General features: G+C 38.5%; 2 protein-coding genes across 5 annotated transcripts in view; both read right to left on the reverse strand.

Moving 5' to 3' along the window:
• On the reverse strand, positions 1-7,140 carry TLR7 (toll like receptor 7). The gene is made up of 2 exons (XM_071430532.1): positions 7,047-7,140; positions 1-3,565 (listed from the first exon to the last, which is right to left on the reverse strand). Exons 1-2 carry the CDS (start codon positions 7,047-7,049, stop codon positions 425-427), a joined length of 3,144 nt encoding a protein of 1,047 aa, XP_071286633.1. The 5' UTR covers positions 7,050-7,140; the 3' UTR covers positions 1-424.
• Positions 7,044-18,391, reverse strand: part of PRPS2 (phosphoribosyl pyrophosphate synthetase 2) — a 26,984-nt gene continuing 15,636 nt past the window's right edge. Inside the window, exons 5-9 of one of the 4 annotated variants that reach the window (XM_071430533.1) lie at positions 17,640-17,764; positions 15,647-15,820; positions 12,687-12,846; positions 11,736-11,859; positions 7,044-7,146 (exon numbers count right to left, since the gene is read on the reverse strand). In XM_071430533.1, coding sequence (XP_071286634.1) covers positions 11,767-11,859; positions 12,687-12,846; positions 15,647-15,820; positions 17,640-17,764 — 552 coding nt within the window. In that variant the 3' untranslated portion in view covers positions 7,044-7,146; positions 11,736-11,766. Of the gene's footprint in view, positions 7,147-7,202; positions 11,860-12,686; positions 12,847-15,646; positions 15,821-17,243; positions 17,378-17,639; positions 17,765-18,391 lie in introns of those variants that run through there. The other 3 variants (XM_071430536.1, XM_071430534.1, XM_071430535.1) reach the window with 3 other exon arrangements.

Genomic DNA, 18,391 nt, shown 5'->3' on the forward strand with positions numbered 1-18,391 from the left:
TGAAAAGATAAGAAATCTTTTATTTTCCCAACTTCTAAGTTCAAAGAATGAGCTTTTTAAAAGCTATTTCTGGACACAAATGTGCCAGTGATTTCTTTTCTTGATTTTCATAAATACAAAAAATAGATAAACTATACCTTTTTATTAAAATCCCATTTATTCCAACAGTGTCTGAACAGCAGCAACTTTAGGCATGGTCCAACCACTCCATCACTCTGCGTATTTAGCATGTTGACCAAGGGTCTAAGCCACACTTGTCCCAAACACAGGAGATGCTGGAGGCCTATAGTGAACTAAAAGCTGGAAGTGGTGATTTTAAAGAAAAATGACTTCCAGGGGGTAGTGCATAATTTCTTGCTGCACACTAAAAAGTGCCAAACAAGGTGCATGTGTATCATAATAACATTTAAGGGAAAGAGTAGAGCTAAACAGTTTCTTGGAGAAGCTTGTTGTAAGCCAGAGAATTGCTCATAGCTATGGCATTTTTCAGGCACTGCCAGAAGTAGGGCTGAGACTGAGGATTAGTTGGCCATTCCAGGACTGAACTTTTGCACAGCCTCTTCCTCAGACGGACATAGCGGGACTTCTGCAAAACCTTCTCAAGAAATATCAAGATAATGACATCCATTTTTTCATCCAGAAGCCGCTGATGAGCCATATAAAATGTTGTCTTGAAGCGGCCACTTTTAATGTACCTGTTGGTCAGCACAAAAATGGTCTTTTTGCTCAGCTGAATGCTCTGGGAAAGGTTGTCAAAGACTGGCTGTCCTGGGAGCCAGTCCCTTCCTTCCAGGCATAAATTGAACTGCCTGGCTTTTTGGTTTTCCAGCCTTTCTACCAGCTCTTGCAGCACCCACTCATTCACAGCTGGGTCTTCACTGTCATAGGCAATAAAGGCGTCGTAGCAAGCAGCTGGAGAAGACAAGCGCCGATAGCCCTTCAGCCTGGCAGTGCAGTAATGGTAGCTGTACCACACATCCCAGAAGTACAGATGGCTCATCACTGGGATCACCATTAAGGCAAGGATGGCTGAAGCTGTCAGAGCATAAAGGATCAGATATGATGTGTCCAGCTCACATGTGTACAGATCCAAGAAAACCACGCTCCTTCCCTTATGTGCCCCTGGGCCAGCACAGGTGACGTCAGTGGCCAGAAGAGGAATGGTCACCTGCGTCCGATTGATCCACCAGACAAACCACACAGCCTCACAGTTACACTTGAAAGGATTGCCGTGCAAAAGCAGCATCTTCAGGTTGTTAATGACATTTTCAGGAAAGCTAGATCTCCTAATTACTTGAATCTTGTTTGAGCTGAGGTCCAAATACCTCAATTTAAAAGCATCTCTGAGAAAATATTTAGTTAATCGCTGAATGCGATTGTTTCGGAGCATCAGTTCTTGGAGAGATGAAGAGCAATTGGACAGTTCTCGGGGAACATTAGTCAGAAGGTTATTGCTCAGGTCCAGAGTTACTAGGTTCTTCAGAGAGGGGAGGTTTCCCCAGATAAAACTCTTCAGTCGATTATTTGTTAAGTTAAGGATCTTGAGACTGGGAGGCATTTCTTCAAAAACACTATGAGGCAAAAAACTGAGTGAGTTGAAGGAAATATCCAATTCTTCCAGGCTGGTCAGATTCTTGAAGAAGGACAAGTATCTAGAATTGCCATCCACCCATAAAGCATCTAAACGATTGCCTCTGAATTCTAAAATTCGAAGAGATTGACTTTCCATTCCTGTATCAATCGTGGTAGAAATGTCATTCTCATTCATCATCAGCTTCCTCAAATGGACTAGGTTTTTCATAAAACTAAGCACATGAGTAACACCTTCTGCCAGAAAATAATATTTGTTATTGCTCAGATCTAGAATTTCTAAAAGTTTGAGTTCTTTGAAAGCAGTTTGGTATAGCAAATCGACCCTGTTGTTAGAAAAATCCAGATATTTCAATTCAGACAAGGAAGAGAATTCACTTCCGTTTAAAGTTTGACTTATTGCATTACCTGACAAGTTGAGACATTTGAGGGAGCTAAGTCCCTGGAAGTCTGAGGGGTTAACAAAAAATACATTGTTTCTGCTTAAATCCAGAGTTTTTCCATAGTTAAGGCAATCTTCCTTAACTAAAGACTGGTAGGAAGAAGCCTCTATGGCTTTGGAACGGCAACTTCTCCCGTACACATCATACCTGAAATAATGCATCTCTTGTTGTACTTGCCTGTTGGATTGCTCAAGTGAAATGCCAGGATTGGAGCAAAATCCATAGAAGTTGCTTTCCCCTGAAGAAGGAGAAATTTTATTCACTGAGAGGTCAATGAACTTAAGAGCTGGGAATTCTTTAAACACTGTCATGTCTGCAACTTTAATAAAATTAGTCCCGAGATCCAACATCGTTAGATTCCTAAGACTGAGCAGTGGATGTAGATCTCGTGCCCTCAGTTCTTTAAAGACATAACCCTTGAGCCTCAGGGTTTCCAGGTTAGAGAGGGAGGAAAATGTCTTCGAAAGATTCAAGTAGGGAGAATACACCTTCAGCTCAAAGTTAAAGGACAGATCAAGCTGCACAAGGCTAGGGAGAAATGTCAAGAACTGAGCATCTCCAATCTCCTTCATGAGGAAATTTTGGGAGAGGTCAAGTTCTTTGAGATTCTTGATGCTTTTAAACCAGCTGCTGGGTATGCTCTGAAGAGAGTTACTGTGAAGCCGCAAAATCCTTAAATTTTCCAAGGAGTCAAAAGCCTTTGGATGGATCTGAATTGAGTTCCTGGGACAGGGAATGCAAGGATATGGGGCATTATAGCAACGTGGGCAATTGCCACTTAGGTCAAGAATTTCTAGGTTGGGAAGGCCACTTAAATCCTGTTCTTGAATCTCTTGAATCATGTTGTTGTAAATATACAATTCCTTTAGAGTAGATGACAAATTGGGTGGGACTTGTGTTAAGTTATTGGACTTCAGGGATAGAATTGTTAACTTTTTCAGTGCCAGGAAGGCTGTTTCCTCAATTTCAAATGAAACATTGCATGGATTGCGGTAGTAACAGTTCTGTCCAAGATACAATACCTCTATATTTGCTAGCTCTGAGAAGCTGGCTTTTTGGATAGAAAAGATATGGTTTGCTTCCAGGCTCAGCAAGGTTAAAGTAGCAGGAAGACCTCGGGGTATTTCTGCCAGCTGGTTTGCATCCAAATATAATGACTTCAGTCTTGTCAGGGCAGCAAAACTGCCATTCTCAATTTTCAGTGGGCTGGTGCACACATTATCTTTGGGCCCCATTTTGACAGGCACACAGTTGCATCTGAAGTCAATCTCCTGGAGGTTTTCAAGACGATCAAAGGATGTTGGGTAGATGTGGGGAATATGGTTAATACTCAGGGTAAGGTTGGTAGCGTTCCCAGGGATCCCTCTGGGGACTTCTGTAATGCGCCGGTCGGTGCAGTCCACTGTCACAGTATCTTCTGAAGATTTAACATCACAGGGTAAAGTTTTGGGAAACCAAGCCCCTGACAGCAGCATTGGGAATATGAAGAGCAAGATAAACGGCCATGCATTTGACATCTTTGCACAAGGTACCTAAAACCAAGGAAAAATGGAGGTGTTAGTTTAATGCAATGGGAATATTTCATCTATACACTGGGTGAGGCCAACTATACATCTAAATTCTGGTTCTTGTCTCACACTGATGAGGAATAGGATTATGTGCAGATGTGCAAGTAGGATTAGAGGTTTTGGAAGACATATGTTCTTTTTTCCCCTCAAATGCTTTTTTTATTATGTCCAAGAATTCTAGTATTAAAATAAATACCACTCTCTAAAAAAGGAATTATTAATAAAATATCTCCTGAAAAAGTGAAAAGGGGTGAATAAATTCTCTGTCTCTATGAACATTCTTTTTAAAGGGAAAATAAGAGGCATTAAACATCCTGCAGATTGCCTTTGCATAATAGCATGGATGAACACAGCTATTTTTTCAAATCGTATGCAAGTTGGGTAAAATTTATATTCACTTAAAAGCTTGTGTAAACTTTCAAAACTTCACTAATGGGTGGCTGATTTCCTAATTCAAATTTAACATTATCATAAGTTCTCTTCCTCTAGTAAGTGTCAAAACGGATGTAGAGTTGACCTAAGCCAGTCAATGTCTAATTCAATAAAGTTTCATACCAGTTTGCATTTTCACTGCCCAAGAAGGGAAGAAGTATGAAAAAAAAAAGTATCAATTTGAGGTGGGGCCATAAAAATGCAAGTTTAAAATTGGGCATATTCGGTAAAAGCCTAATAATCAGACTGCATAACCAGAGCTAAAATCCCACAGGCATGTTAAGAAGCTTCTCAGGCATGTTAAAAAGCTTCTCTGTCTGTCGAGTCTTTGCTGACTTCATAGATTTGTGTGTATTATGGAAAAAGTTTTTAATATTTCACAACCTACTAGTTACTTCCTCAGCAGCAGTCAGTGTCAAGGAAACCCTGGCTGGCAGGCTGCCAGCTTGGCTTGTGCGGCACAGGCACAGGGGCCCTGACCATCTTGCTGCCTTGCCTAGCACCTTAACTGCTTGTGTCTGGTGCTGGTCAAGAGTTTTAAAGACAAGTCACCCCACAAAAATCAACAGCCTCATTTCTCCCTTGAAAACTCAGCGGTGGAGGCTTGCATGGCACATAGAGGATTTAAACAATGAGGATTGGTTGTGTGTGGCGTAATATTGATTAAATGTCATAACCCAAGTTAAGCCGGTGAAAATTGGATGATTTGGTAAAATGTTCAAGATACATGGAAATGTTTTTATCTCTTTAGCTAGGACACAAGAGCATACAGAGACCTGCCTAGCAGTCTGTGTGAACCCTGTTGAGTGTTGCCAAAGCTGTGCCTTGCAGGTGACATGGGCTTGGAGGTGAAGTGAGGCTTCCTCTTGCTCACCCTGTTTACTTTGAGCACTGTGTCGCCTGTACAAATTTGTGTTTCTGTGTTACCTTAGAGAACTACACTGATCTACCTCTGCATCTGTGTATCTGGAAGAGTGCTCTGGTGACTTGCAGGGCAGCAAATGTGAGAGAAGCCAGATCAGGTCTCACACAGCTCTGCACTTCTGCTACTTTGACTCAACATCCAAATGGCATCACTTTGGTAATTCCTTCAGTCATCTTTGGAATTACAGAGCCCCAGTACAGAAGGAAAAATGTAAAAGTCCACTGCAGACCTTGACTTCAGTGTAACCTGATACAGTGACATGGTGTTGCAGTGCTACCACAGTTTCTTTGCCCATTCCCTGGAAGTGCTGTAGTGCTTTCTTCTTTTCCATAGATCCTCTGGGAAAAGACAAAGTAGCTAAATACCATGGCTGGTAGCCATGGCAGTCATTCATATAATTATTCAAGGAAGGCTCATTCGGACTAACCAGGCCATGCCTGTGTATTCATATTTTACCATCTCTGACTCTTGTGTTTTCATTTGCTAGGTATCAAATTAGCCATAATTTGGCTTATTGGAATTCACTTAGGAAACTCACCCAAACAGAGATCACTGGGTAAGAGAGTTCAGTACAGTCTAGCCAATCCGCTTTAGAGCAGGATTAAGTTTTTTGATCTCCTGATGTAGAAAAGTACTTGGATAAAAATGATAAATGAGAATAATCAGAGTAAGTGGGGAGTGAATTTGGAAAAGATAAAAGGCATTAATTTCCTCTCACCACCCCTTTTCAGTAGAATCCTTTTTTCTCCAGTAATGTGGTCAGGGATGTGGAAAGGAGAAGGAAGGACTCTGCCATTGCTATTAAATTATATGGAAAACTGAAGGTCTTTCTTAGAGTGACAAGAGACACTGCCAAAGAAAAATCTGGATATATTATTGAAAAAAAATTGCCTTCCTTAATTATTTCCCAGGGGACACAGCATATTATACACGTAAAGGATGTTAGGACACTAATGGAATACCAAAAAACGCCTATGCTACCATGGCCTGTAATGTCCCAGGAGCTGCCTGCCTCCATTTCCTGCATTAGCAGACCGATGGAGCCCAGAGTTAGTCTGGTCACCCAAGGCAAGTGCCCATGGAACACAGCAGCACTGAAATTTGAGTGGGAGAGAGAGAGAGGCCTCTCTGCAGGAACTGCTGGGTTTGAAGATCGAGGGAGATCTGCCTGAGTACACACCAAGCAGAGATCAATGCTGCCCATTTAGGTGCCTGAAATTAGGGGCAGTGAATCTGGGGTTTGAAAGTCTTCATGAATGTTTTTTTTTAATATGTTTCTTAAGAAAAGACTCTTGAGTCTTTTACAATGCTCAGGTTTTAAACTCTCACATATTTCAGTATTTTTAGGAACGTAAGTGTTGTTGCAGAGCCAGCCTAGCTACTACAATCTTTGTGCTTCATTTCTTTGTATATTCTTCCCTTTCCTGATAATCTTTATAATGCATTAACTATTTGAACTGTAAAGAGTTACATTCTGGTGCTGTATCTGGATATTCACATGTGTAAAACCTCACATCCATTATAGTACCAGAACAAACAAAAAGACTTCTAATAAGAGCAAAAAGCAATGCTGTCCTGTGCAATGTGTTTGCAACGAGAGGCTTGCTTAAATGTACAGCTAGAGTTTGGGAGCTGCTCTTTTCTCTGTGATCTATGCTTGGCTTTATAAGAAGTTTGAAAAGGACTAATCTACTGATCTTAACTGGCATGTGCATAAACTCTAAATGATTTAGGGTGTTCTTCAAATATTCAGCAACAGTACAGCTATATGTTTCTGAAAGAAGTTTTTCTGTAGAGGTGCCACATGCATTTTAGGTTATGACAGGAGGAAAGGGAAGAGAAAAATAAACACATAAGAACTTAGAGCATTTTGAAAAGACATTCATTGCTCGTTCTGTAGCACTGATGTACAATAAGTTTTAATGCAAATGAATAATTTCCTTTCTGGTCATGATGCACTGCAATTTATAACTGTAACAGTAAACTGTACCATTTAGAAAACAGAAAAGCAGAATATGCTCTTGAAAATCGACAACAGTTCTAGTCAAAGATACCTAAGAGCAATTTTAAAATGAAAGATTAACATACCATTTTCTGTGTGCTTCCAGGTCTGGCAGATTTGATGCTGGAAGAGACTATAATAACAGAGCAGAAGAAAACAGCATCCAAGTGGTTTCCAGTGGTTCAGCTGAGGTGCAGAAGAGAATGTAACATGACATAACTCACTCAAGATAACAGCAGAAATCACTACTCCATCACTATTTTTCACCTCAATTGCAGCTTGAGAAATAATTGAATGTGAAAGAACTGCTGCAACCTACTTCCTCTAACATTTGTACTTTAAACAACAGCATCTCATCTACTGCTCCACCCCCACAGAAATAACTGAGTACTCTTTTTTCTGCTTTAAAAAAATTCTTACATTACTCATACATCCACGTGCTTTTATTCTCATATGCTTCAATATGCTCTCTTCTATGCTACTTTTGAACAGTTTTAATTTCAAACTGTGTTTTACCTAGATACAGTTCCACACCATAAAAAACTATAAAAACTACTCAAAAAAAAAAGGTTAACACCCAAGCTATGGGGAATTTCAAAGGACAATTGTGAAATATTTGGCCACAAAGTTTAAGATCAATCAGCAAGGACAAAAATGTGTTACATAAGCATAAGTCTGTCACTTCAGACTAAACTAAGATTTGAAGAAGCTCAAGTTCCTCCTTTCCCCCTCCCCCTCTTTTTGGTGTAAGCTGCATGAAAAGAGAGACAGAAGTTGGTTACTGATGTTAACAATAGTTCAGTTTTGGAAGTTTAGTCATTATTATTTGACATTCACTTCTGATGAGAACAGCTTCAAGAAGAGGGACGGCTCTAAGTTGAATACTCTATGGAAGAAATGTCTATTAAGTGAATGGGACTTTGGGGAAGGGAAACAAACCCAATGAGGATAAAATAGATAGTGGCAAGGGCACAGGAAATGGCATACAACAAGGTCAAAACTGTGTGGGAGAGTGTAGGAGGGCCAAACCTTAAATAGACTTATGCTGATGACAATCCAGCATTTCACAGAACATGGCTTCTTTCAGACAGTAACTCCCTGTGCCTCCATACTTACAAGCCTCCATGCTCACCAGAACATGTTTATTAGGTGGAGTTTGTGGGGTTTTTTCATGCCTTTCTTCTCCACATATTTTTCGTTACATTTGAAATTGCAATTTATAATTTCTCTGACTATAGTGGAGCCGAGAAATTCATTTCAGGTGATAGGAACCTGAAGAATAAACAGGGAAAGAATTTGTAATCATTCTTTCAAATTTCCTGTGTTTCGTGTCTGAGTCATTTAGACATAAACAGGGAAGTTGTACAGCATTGTTGCCATTTCAATCAAGGCCTAGAAAAGGGCTTATTAATTCCCAAATATATTAATTCAGGACTATATTTCTCACCTTTGTGCCTGAATCCTAGAAGTAATGCAATGCAGAATAATTCTTCTTTACTGATAACTGGATTTTGCTTTTCAAAAAGCACCGAGGTTTTCATTGGGTGCTACCATAACTAATGCAAAAATCTTACTAAAATCCTGCTGTGTGTTGAAAAGCCATTAAAGAAATTTCTGGTAGGAGGAAAACCTTCACTCTACACTAGCAAACACTCTACACTAGCTATTCTGCTCTGAATATTTCACTGTGGATGTGACAACAAAGGAAAGTTAGCTTCCACTCATATTATTGACCCTACAGCAAAGATAATGTGCTTAACTAATTATGAAAGAAGAGAATGATTTGACACAAGCTGGACTGTGTTGATTTCTTCAAATACCCAGCCATGACCCTGCTATGACAGCAACATCCCTACTCATGACACCAGAACATGAGTGTTTTGGTTGCAAGTGGGTTTTGTAATCCATGTCCAATCACCCAAACCAGTAATTATTTGCGGGTGCACAGGGTCTTTGGAGACCTTCCTTGCAGTCTAAACCCACAAACTTCAGATATTTTAATATCTAGGCAGACACTCAGCATTTTATTTTGACATAAGGCTGATTCTTCTTTATATTAGAAACTTGGTGTTACCCATCTAAGAGCACAGGAGTTTCAATTCTCTACAGAGTGAAACTGCAGGTTTAGCTAAACATTAATAGAAACACAGAGCGTGCTTTTGCGGCTTTTTCTTTTTTTCCTTAAACCTATGAAATGTGGAAAGCAAAATACAGCAATATTTTCCTTCAAAAGTGGTGAAAGTAAATGCACTGCAGTTCAGAACTCCAGAATATAGTTTGGTTTTTGGAGGCACAAGGAGTTACTGGTTTACTGATTTTAAAAATTCAGTTTCCTTCAGAAGTTGCATATAATCTCTTGTCTCCTCTGAAACACAAAGTAACCTAAAACCAAAAAAGTACTTCCTGCTACATCACATGTTAGGGGAGGACCCATTGGTAAGAGCAAATGTATATTGCTGCAGCTGAGTGAAGAATATAATTTAAAAAAAAGCAGGAACCTGTAATTGCTTTAGTCCTTCATCTATGAGTTTTGTCATCAGTTGGTTTGTGTAAGATTGGTGAATTCACGTTTCCTTTTCCCCCCCTTTGTCTTCTAAAAGAAAACTTACAGCAAATTGCTTTAACTTATTTATCAAAATTAGGATTCCACTGTGTTCATCTTAAATCTGGGTAGTTTATTGGCAGTCCTAAGGTCCTGCAGCAATGCCTTCTTTCTAAAGTGCTGACCCTTTTTTCAAGAATGAGGATACAACCTCACCTATTCATAGTTAATACAACATTCAGTCTAACATTGCATAATTCACCCATGAAATTATTCAAGAAAAACAGTTATCTTGCTCATTTTTTGAAATACATAAGTTGACTCTTCTAACTGATATAGACAGATGTGCAAAAAGAACCAAAAAGAGAAATGGATAGCAAAATTGGGGAAATGATAACAAAATCACTTGCAGATGCCTGAAAGCTTCTGTATGTATGATCTGTGTATTTGATGTAAGCTCCTTGCTGACAGCCCTTGCAAAAATGTATTTGCAGGCAATAAAATGAACCAAAACAATAAACAGAAGACTGGCATTGGAGGAGACTGGCCTACAACAGGAGCAGAGAAAGCACTCAGAGCTTGGTGACCATGGAGAAAATGACAAGGTCTAAAGACCAAAAAGAAATTAATCTGGCTGCTGCAGAAAAAGAGAATAAAGTATTCCTATAATAACAACCAATACAACATTTGGTTGTTAGCATTAACAACCAAAGAAGGGCTAAGGAGAATCTTTATCTCTGTTCAGTTTTGGGCCCTTCAGTACAAGAAAGACATTGAGGTTTCACTCCCCACAGTCCCATATCTCAGCACCAGACTCAGAGCATTTGACATTTAAAACCCCTGGAGTCTATGACAAGAGCTTCCAGCAAAGCTGCAAACATCAGATACTCCTACCAAGAGAGCCAAAAATGTGTACTTGCACTAGGGCAGTGGAACAAGTCAATATAAAGTTTATGTACAAATATAAGCTAAATCCTTCAACTTCTGCAATGCAATGTGGTAATTTTTGTAAAATTTTGTGGTAACTTGAGTTCCTGTGATCTAGGTACAGGGATAGTATCTTAATACAAATTACTCTTCTAACAGAAAGACTGAGAACAGTTCATAATAGGACTCAAAGACCTAATTACAAAATTACAACTTTGAGTCCCGACCCCCTGCCTAATCCATTACTGACTGCATTACCCATCTTTAACCATAAGCTGTCCCATAATACAACAGGAAAAATTGTTTTCATAATGATTTTCATTCTCTAATGTTAAAGCATTCATGATTTGTTACTGTAGCCTAGTTCACTCACTGCACAGTGAAGTATTGTGGTATTTTGTAACAGGAATTTGGAGAAGATCCATTGACTGTGGAAGCTGAAAACCCCTGTATTTTCAGATACTTTTCAACCATGGTACAGACCAGTCTAAGTGCATTTAATTTTCTGTTTGGACTTGGCGCAATAAATCTTTATAATATTAACAGGAAAGCTTGTATAAAATTATTCCTATCATCACAATCAGGGAATGTCTAAAATGACAGAGGAAAAAATGAAATTTATACCAAACTGCTCATGATCAAAGCTTGGTCATTGTTTAGACAAGTGATATTAATAATACTGAAACATCAATCTTACAAGACAGCAACTTTACAGAATAGATGTTAAGCAAACAATTTAATGTGATGAGAGCTTTACAAAAGAAAACAGCAGCCCCAAATATCTTGTGGGGAAAAAGGTGAACATTAAGTGTATCAAACAGGTCATACTATTTATATGTTAACAGTTCCTCAAAATTAACATGACCTTTACATATTAGGGCTTACAAAATACTTTTCATGGTACTTAAACATAAACAAAAAACCCCAGCTGTTTGTCCAACAGATTAATAGATACAAGAAAGGTCTGTAGCATTTAGCTTAACACAGAGAATGATCTTACACATGGACATCCTGTTAAGTTCTGTGAACAGTTTGTAGTTCTGTATAGAAAAATGGATCTGACACAGCAGTTAGCCAAATGTGAGAACAGGCACATAGAAGAACTTGCACAACACACAAGACTTCCAGACTCTCAAGAGAATTCTTAAGTTTTCTGCAAGATGGAGATTTATTGCCCATTTACAAAGAACAAATGGTAATTACAAGACAAATATGATAATTAAACATACAAGCTCTCGAATTGTACAAAGATTGTAATTTCTCATGGTTGATGTGCATAGTTAAAAACAGTGCTAGCTTAAGAGACCTTTGCAAAGATGCAGTGGAATCCCCTGCAGTTACAAGGGGACGTGACTGAACAGGTAAGACACTGATTCACCATTGTGTGTTCTTCGAATTGCCTCTGCCAGGATCATGGAAATGTCAATAAACTGAAAGAAAAATTGAGAAGAAAAATTTGATGGCATGCCAAGAGCAATAAACTATGCAATTTAGAGCCATATAAACAAACAGTCCATCTACCTTTGTAGCTTATTTCTAGAAAGTAATAAAACATTAAAGCTTAGGTATTGAATATATACATAATAACTGCAATAATACCAAATAAGAACTCAAAAATTGAGTAAGAATGACTTGACTATGATCACTGAACACTCATATTGTTGAGTACTTCTGACAAAGGGCATGTTGTCAAAAAGCCCCACTATTCTTGCCATCAGATGGCAGTGTCTGCTTGACATAAATACAATTTAAAGGAAGTACACCTTTTGAAGTGCTTGCCCTGTTTCAATAAATACCAAATGTTAAGCCTTTAAAAAATCCAGTAATGCATTTAAAACCTCAATCCTTTATGCTTTGCTCCACTCTATACTAAGGAAAACCTCCAAAAGGGACACGTGACTTTTTAGAACAATTCCATTTGTATTTTTCAAGGAAAAATAACGTCACCTAAGATTTCTGTGGCCTCCTCAACAGAATGACTAAAGTCCTACATGCAAATATTGTATGAATAATATTGATTAAAAAAAAAGAAGAAAAACCCATTCAATTTTACATTTGTCACTCTTTCAACAATCAAGCATACTCAAGGTGTGGCAAATACCAAATATTTTGAAGTGCCCTATTATATTATCTGAATTCCCTTAAAACAGTTCTTTAGCATGTTTTGGCAAAATGTTTCTCAAGGCACAAATTCTAGCACCAGTGAGCAGTAAAATACAAATACTGTGTCTAAAGAAATGACATAACACCACTGTACCTGTATTTTTGGGCAATGTTTCATTTTCTCCTCTTGGGGGATTGTGTTGGTTACCACAACAGCCTCAAACGATGCATTATTAATCCGAGAGAGGGCAGGACCAGAAAAGATGCCATGAGTCAGAATGGCATAAACTTTGGTAGCTCCAGCAGACATTAACCTGTAGAACACACAACAATAGCATGCTGTGATGCATGTGTACATATATGGTTATAGATGAAGCCAGATACAAATCTCTAAAATGCATTTCACTTACGAAGTCCTATATATAAAATATCTAAAAAATAATTCTGATATTTGTATAATATAACCCGAAGAAGTTTGAATTGTCTCAGAAAAATCCCCAACAAAAATTATAAATTTAATTTAAAAGTTCTTATTTGCAGCAGTGTTACTAATCTACAATGCTGCACTTTTGACCATACCAGCACAACATAAAAATGAAATCCAGTACAAGCTTTCTATGTTAACCAGGCAAAAAATTAAATAGGTTGGATGGCAGTATTCACAACTCCATTGTGCCTCCATTATTGTCCACCTTTATTTTCATTTGCAATTCAAACAGTTCTGCTTGGAAGGAGTTTCCGAGGAAGAAGAAATGTTAATGATTAAAACCGTAGCTTACTGCAAGGTTGTGGGAAGACATGCTGCTGATCCAAGCACTCAGTGAAGTGATACATGAGGAGGAAAAACGTATAAATCAAAGAACTAGAACACCTTGTGAATGACTTAAAATATCCTAATTTAGTTTCTAATGGCCTCAATGCCTCCAGATGCTCATCTATGTCCTACTGCTTCTCTAGCCTTAGAAACAGAGGCCCTGAGGAATTTTATCAGATCATCACAAAGGCACAGGAGGAAGCATAAGAGAGGAAAAAAAAAAAGCCAAAACCACAGAAACATCTTCTCATTTTGAATGATTTAACAGAATTCAAATTTTCTGGTCATTTTCAGCACTACATTTAGTACCTGCAGCCTAGAAGGTATATCCATTACAACAGGGTGAGTGTGTACCAAGTGTGTGTACTTGAGTTTGTACTTAAGCAAGTTGATTTGTTGTATCTGAAAATATGTTCCTTAGTTCATCTGCTTGATATGCATCTAGGTTGCTGAGGCAAAAGGAGTTTAGGGAGTATTTTGGTGCATGGGTCTTATTATACACAAAATACATCCCACCTGGATTTGACATTAATGAAAAGCACTAGTTCATGCCAAGAACACAACACAAGGCAGAATCACTGAAGCAAAAGCATCTTTCTTAGTGAACATTGCAGATACATTGAAGGTGATTGACAGTTTTAGAATTTTGTCTCTAGAAATGTACTGTAGGAAAAGGAGTACTTCTTTCAAAACAGGAAAGAAATAAAGGTTTTTGACAGGAATTAACTTCTTCTATGCACAAGAGTATTAAAAAGATGTTGGCTAGGCAATTTGTGATTTTGATCTGCAAAGGGCACAGCCTAAAAGAATACTTTGAGGTATGATGCAGATTAGAATGCAGATAGCAAACAACTACACAACATCTCTGCAAAATTTCATCAAATTTCCATGAAAAATTAAAGACACACAAGACTATATGTGAGTTTTTGACATCCTTCATGTAGGTACAAATAGCAAGTCTGCAACTAAAGACTGTAAACTTGTGAGATTAACTTTACTTCAAACCACCAAGAACAATGTCTAACTCACTTTTTGCTTTCATACCATTTCCCACAGCATTCCCCTGTGGAGATCTGTATCTTGTAGCTTGGACAGGTATACTTTTCACTGGGTAAAAAACTGGTTGGATGGCTGGGCCAGAAAGTGGTAGTGAATTATTTCCAGCTGGCAGCCAGTCACTTGTGGGGTTCCCCTAGGGCCAAACCCATTTGACATCATCAGGGGTCTGCACAAGCAGAGTGGGGACACCCTCAGTAAGGTTTGCGGGTAGCACCAAGTTGGGTGGGAGCATTGATCTGCCTGAGGGCAGGAAGGCTCTGCAGAGGGATCTGGGCAAGCTGGATCAATGGGCTGAGGCCATTTGTATGAGGTTCAATAAGGCCAAGTCCTAGGTCTGCACTTTGCTCACAACAACACCATGAAGTGCAACAGGCTCAGGGAAGAGAGGCTGAAAAGCTGTCTGGTGGAAAAGGACCTGGGGTGCTGCTTGAGAACCAGATTAACACAAGCCAGCCTTACTGCTAACCTGAAAAGTACCAGCATAAGGGCACCTGGAAAATCATAAATAATCCTTTCTACTCAGCTAGAGCCTTAGTACCACTGCTAGAGCCTTAGTTAGGATAGTGAGTCTACATTCACAAGCTCCTCTTCAAGAAGCAGAACAGCTGGAAGGAATCCAGAGGGTGTCACAATTGAGCAGAAGTTTACAAACCTTCTGGAAAGACTGAACAAACTCAAGTTACTCAAGTCAAGAGGGAAATGAGAACTCTTCAACCAACTTTCAGACAGAAGACAGGAAAACTTATGCTCACCTCCCCATATGAAAGTAGTTTTATGCTTGTACAGATGTACAGTGAAAAGTAATATTACATTTGCATTGGACACTATGGTGAAAATACTTTGCAGTGTAAAATCCAGTAAAGCTTTGTTAAAGATTGCTTAAGAAGAGTGGAAAGGCTCCACGATGAGGTTGAAGGAGGGAATGATTTTTGAGCTGTTGGCTCCTGCCTTGGAACTGTAAAGTGCACTTGAAAGGCCCAAGCCCTTCTCAAGTTATAAAATTTTATTTATTCTGTGCTTTTCCTAGGTACAGATCATATATTTCCGTAAATATTTTCTCAATTTCATGTTCTAAAGAAGGACACTGCTGAACCACAGAACTGTGACCCTATCAATTCAAGGGTCAGAATGACTTCATACTAGAGAGGTCAGGTTGGGTTATAGGCTTTGAGGACAACTGTATCCATCAGCTGTGCCGTGAGTGAGAACACTGCAGTGAGACAGGTCATAATAACACTTACTTGTCTGCTGCATGACATATTGTGCCACATGTGTCAGCCATATCATCAACAAGGATTGCCACTCTGTCTTTCACATCACCAACCAAGACCATTCTGTCCACTTCATTTGCCTTCTTTCTTTCCTTATGAATGAGAGCAAATTCCACATTCAGTCTGTCAGCAATTGAAGTAACCCTAAGTTACAGGAAGAAATATACCACGTTTAGAAAATCATTTAAAAAAAAAAAAACAGTCACACAAATGTTTTTGTCACAAAACACAGTTTTTGTCTCCTGGCTTTCAAATTACCACAGCAAAAACTTTTGCAAGGAATGAGACAGGTAGAAGCAATCTTAATTCATTGCTAATTATGAACCAGAGTGTCTTAAGCTATACCCCAAAAATCGGTTTTTTAATTGAGTTGACTCTGGTTTTCTGATATCAAAGCCAGTGCCTGGCTTTGAAAACATTTCAGCTATTCACAAGCTTTTATTAAGCTGCTGCAATACCAGTCACACTAGGTAATTTAAAGTAGGGGGAAGTAAATTCTAAGCCTACGGGAATGTGCACTTTAACACTCTAACTGGAAAATACCATTGCAGTGTTTCAAACCAAGCCAAAGGGGAAAAAACCCAAACAAGTTAATAGTGATTAATAATTCTTTTCACAGTACTTGACTAGTAATCAAGTAGCTTACTTCATTAATAATTTCCTTAGCATACATCTGCTTGACAAAGATCTTTTAAAACTCTTCAGGGTGACCTCTGGTGGCCAAACAAACATCTAATAATGAACTTCACTTGTTACAGACTTCTGATTGCCTTTTTCCAGTTTTTTTTTTTACTATCTATACTAAATACAGTGAGAGTGAACTTCGAAAAATAAACTTCTATCATTAATTTGATAATGCAAAAATATTTGGTAGGGGGAAAAGTGCTGTCTTTTGACTTGAATTCTAAGCAAAGATTGTATTTTGCATTAAAAACAAAACCAACATAAAACCAAATGCAAAAATAACTGTATCCTGATAGGAACAAAGAAATTTAACTAAGTGATCTTTTAGAATTCTTTCTATGTTCTTCACATCCTTAATTTGATTAATCTAAAAAACAAAAACCAACTAGGAGTTCCAAATCATTACAAGATGAATGCTCACAACTTAATTGAAGACTCAAGGACTTCAATTAAAATCAAATTATGACAGTTTTTCACACTTTTCCCCATACTAAATTTGAGACATTTAAATTGCTATGGGCTTACAGGAGTCTTACTTCATTTGTCTTTGTTCCCTCTGCAGCAGCAGCATGAGCAATAAAACCTGAGAATAAGCATTTTGCCTCAATAGCATGCTTTATGACCTCACCAGCCAGCCTGGTTCTGAGCTTTAGCATTGGTTTATGCTCAATCAATACCAAATAAAACAGAGTCTGCTAAATGAGTAACACATGCTGTGAATGAAGAAAGCCTCCAATGAACTAAGTTTTCTATTTTTACCCTTTGCCACTCAAACTTTCATTCCCTTTTTCTAGTATTTATAGTGCAAAACTGGGGGTCAGCAGGTTTACGTCTGGAATGCAATAATGTAAAGAAAAAAGAAATGAGTCAAGCAAGCTCTTACCTAAATGCCAGCAGGTAGAGTGGGAATAGGCCATATGCCTTGACAGAGAAGGGAAGCTTAGGCAATTCCAGAGCGAAGCAGGAAGAGGTGCAGCAACTTGGCTAAAGAAGCAAGCAGCAGGGAAAATCTCTTCCCTCTGGTGGAGGGATTCAGGTAATGAGGCCATATCCAGGGAGAGAGAAAAATATCTTCTTTAGAGTATAGAAAGCTCCCGAATGCTTTCAAGCATGAACAGCATTGGAAGAAGTAGTTGTTCTGTTTCTACAATGCAGTTGGATTCATCAGTGATGTACCCTTTATCTTGCATAATTCATAGAGGAATATAGAAGACTAGACAAACAAGATCATTAATCACTAACTATATGCTAAACTAATTGGTTTAGGCTTGTATAGTACCTTTTTGCACCACCTGCATCAGGTGAGACTATGATACAGTTTCTCCACTCGGGAATGTTCTCTTTAATCCACTGCAGGACTGCAGGTTCTGCATACAGGTTATCTACTGGAATGTCAAAGAAACCCTAGTCCAAAAGAGAAAGAGTTTAATGAATATGTGTTTGTATCTCACCTGGAACGAAGATAAAGGGAAAGAATCAAGCCTTTGCCTATCATGAATGGCAGAACTTCATTAGTATTTTACACTGATCCAATTCTGCTTTTGATACTACGGTAAAATCCTGCTGAAGTCAAATAAACATTAAGGTCTTGAAAAATATCACCCAAGAGGAGTGAAAAAGGAAACAGGTGTTCTCAATTGATATAAAAATCAGGAAAGATGATCACCTTCAGGCACTCAAGTAAATTCATGCTAGTGAAAAGCTCTCGAAACATCCAGTGAATAATACTCAACTCCCCTAAATTTCAACTGCCTGACAGTAACAGCAGTATTTCAACATGGGGAGGACTCAAACCAAAATGGAATCTAGGTACAGGTTGTAAAAACAAGAAATCTGGTTTAGACCTCTTTATTTATGTGACAGCCATCTAGCATAATAAGAAATTCTGATTTAAATGGAGCGCCAGAATGGAAAGATTTGGTGTTTTCTGTAAAAAAGAAGTTCTCTTAAAACAAGGTACACATGAGAATGACAAATTATGTCTGCTCTGTGTCTGAGGCAAAGGTTTTGTGATTTGTTGGATTCATCAGT

Source organism: Agelaius tricolor, unplaced genomic scaffold, assembly GCF_023055355.1.
Source record: "Agelaius tricolor isolate 1412-34295 unplaced genomic scaffold, bAgeTri1.0.p SCAF_7, whole genome shotgun sequence".
NCBI classification, from domain to species: domain Eukaryota; kingdom Metazoa; phylum Chordata; class Aves; order Passeriformes; family Icteridae; genus Agelaius; species Agelaius tricolor.